We start from the raw sequence: 1,242 nt of genomic DNA on the forward strand, positions 1-1,242 counted from the left end.
GAGGGAAGTGGATGCGGGGGTAGGGCACCAGGTTGGTCTGGAATTCTGTCAGATCTACATTCAGGGCACCATCAAATCTGAGGGAAGCAGTGATGGAGGACACGATCTGGCTAATCAGGTGGCTAAGTTTGGTGGAGGTTGGGTGCTCGATATCGAGCTTCCTGCGACAGATGTCATAGATGGCCTCATTGTCTACCATGAAGGCACAATCTGAGTGCTCCAGGGTGGTGTGGGTGGTGAGGATAGAGTTGTAGGGCTCAACTACAGCTGTAGATGCATGGGGGGCAGGGTAGATGGAGAACTCCAGCTTGGACTTCTTGCCATAATCAACTGAGAGGCATTCCATCAGCAGGGATGTGAACCTGGAACCGGTGCCCCCACCGAAGCTGTGGAAAACTAAGAAGCCCTGGAGACCTGTGCACTGGTCAGCCAGCTTGCGGATTCTGTCCAGGATGAGGTCAATGATCTCCTTGTCGATGGTGTAGTGCCCACGAGCATAATTGTTGGCAGCATCCTCCTTGCCGGTGATTAGCTGCTCAGGGTGGAAGGGCTGGCGGTAGTTGCCAGTACGAACTTCATCAATGACTGTGGGCTCCAGGTCTACAAACACTGCCCTGGACACATGCTTGCCAGCACCCATCTCACTGAAGAAGGTGTTGAAGGAATCATGCCCTACCCCAATGGTCTTGTCACTGGGCACCTGGCCATCAGGCTGGATGCCATGTTCCAGACAGTAAAGCTCCCAGCAGGCATTGCTGATCTGGATACCAGCCTGGCCAACGTGGCTGGAGATGCACTCATGCATGCTGGCTCCGGTTACCGTCCCCGACAAGCTAAGAGTCGAGGTAAGTTGCGCACTCTGTAATCCACATTTTGAGGATGGCTCAGGACTGGACAGTATTTCTTTTCTTGTGTATAAAGTCGCCATGGTTTTAAACTGACTTGATGGCACATAACAACAACAAATATCTTTCTGCTATTTTCTGCTTTCAACCAAGATTCATCTGACATCAGCAATGATATTCCTCATTCAATGTCCTCTTCTGAATCTGGCCTGAACCTTTGGCAGCTCCCTGTTAATACACTGCTGCAACCATTGCTGGATTATCCTTAGCAAACTTTTACTTGCTTGTGATATCAATATTGTTCTATATTTTAAGCATTCTGTTGGTTTACCTTTCTTTGGAATGGGTACAAATATGGCTGTCTTCCAGTCAGTTGGGCAAGTAGATGTCTTCCAAA

At 49.4% G+C, this 1,242-nt stretch overlaps 1 protein-coding gene across 1 annotated transcript; it reads right to left on the bottom strand.

The window, feature by feature from the left end:
- Nucleotides 1–4: 4 nt before the first annotated feature.
- Nucleotides 5–805, bottom strand: LOC101654715 (tubulin alpha-1C chain-like; the record flags this gene model as incomplete). Its single annotated transcript, XM_045285220.1, has 1 exon — nucleotides 5–805. A coding segment is annotated over exon 1 (801 nt), but the record flags the coding sequence as incomplete, so codon positions are not given.
- Nucleotides 806–1,242: the final 437 nt, after the last annotated feature.

This window comes from Echinops telfairi, unplaced genomic scaffold (genome assembly GCF_000313985.2).
Source record: "Echinops telfairi isolate 266 unplaced genomic scaffold, ASM31398v2 ScPeMD7_7469;HRSCAF=8507_1, whole genome shotgun sequence".
Classification (NCBI taxonomy): Eukaryota; Metazoa; Chordata; class Mammalia; order Afrosoricida; family Tenrecidae; genus Echinops; species Echinops telfairi.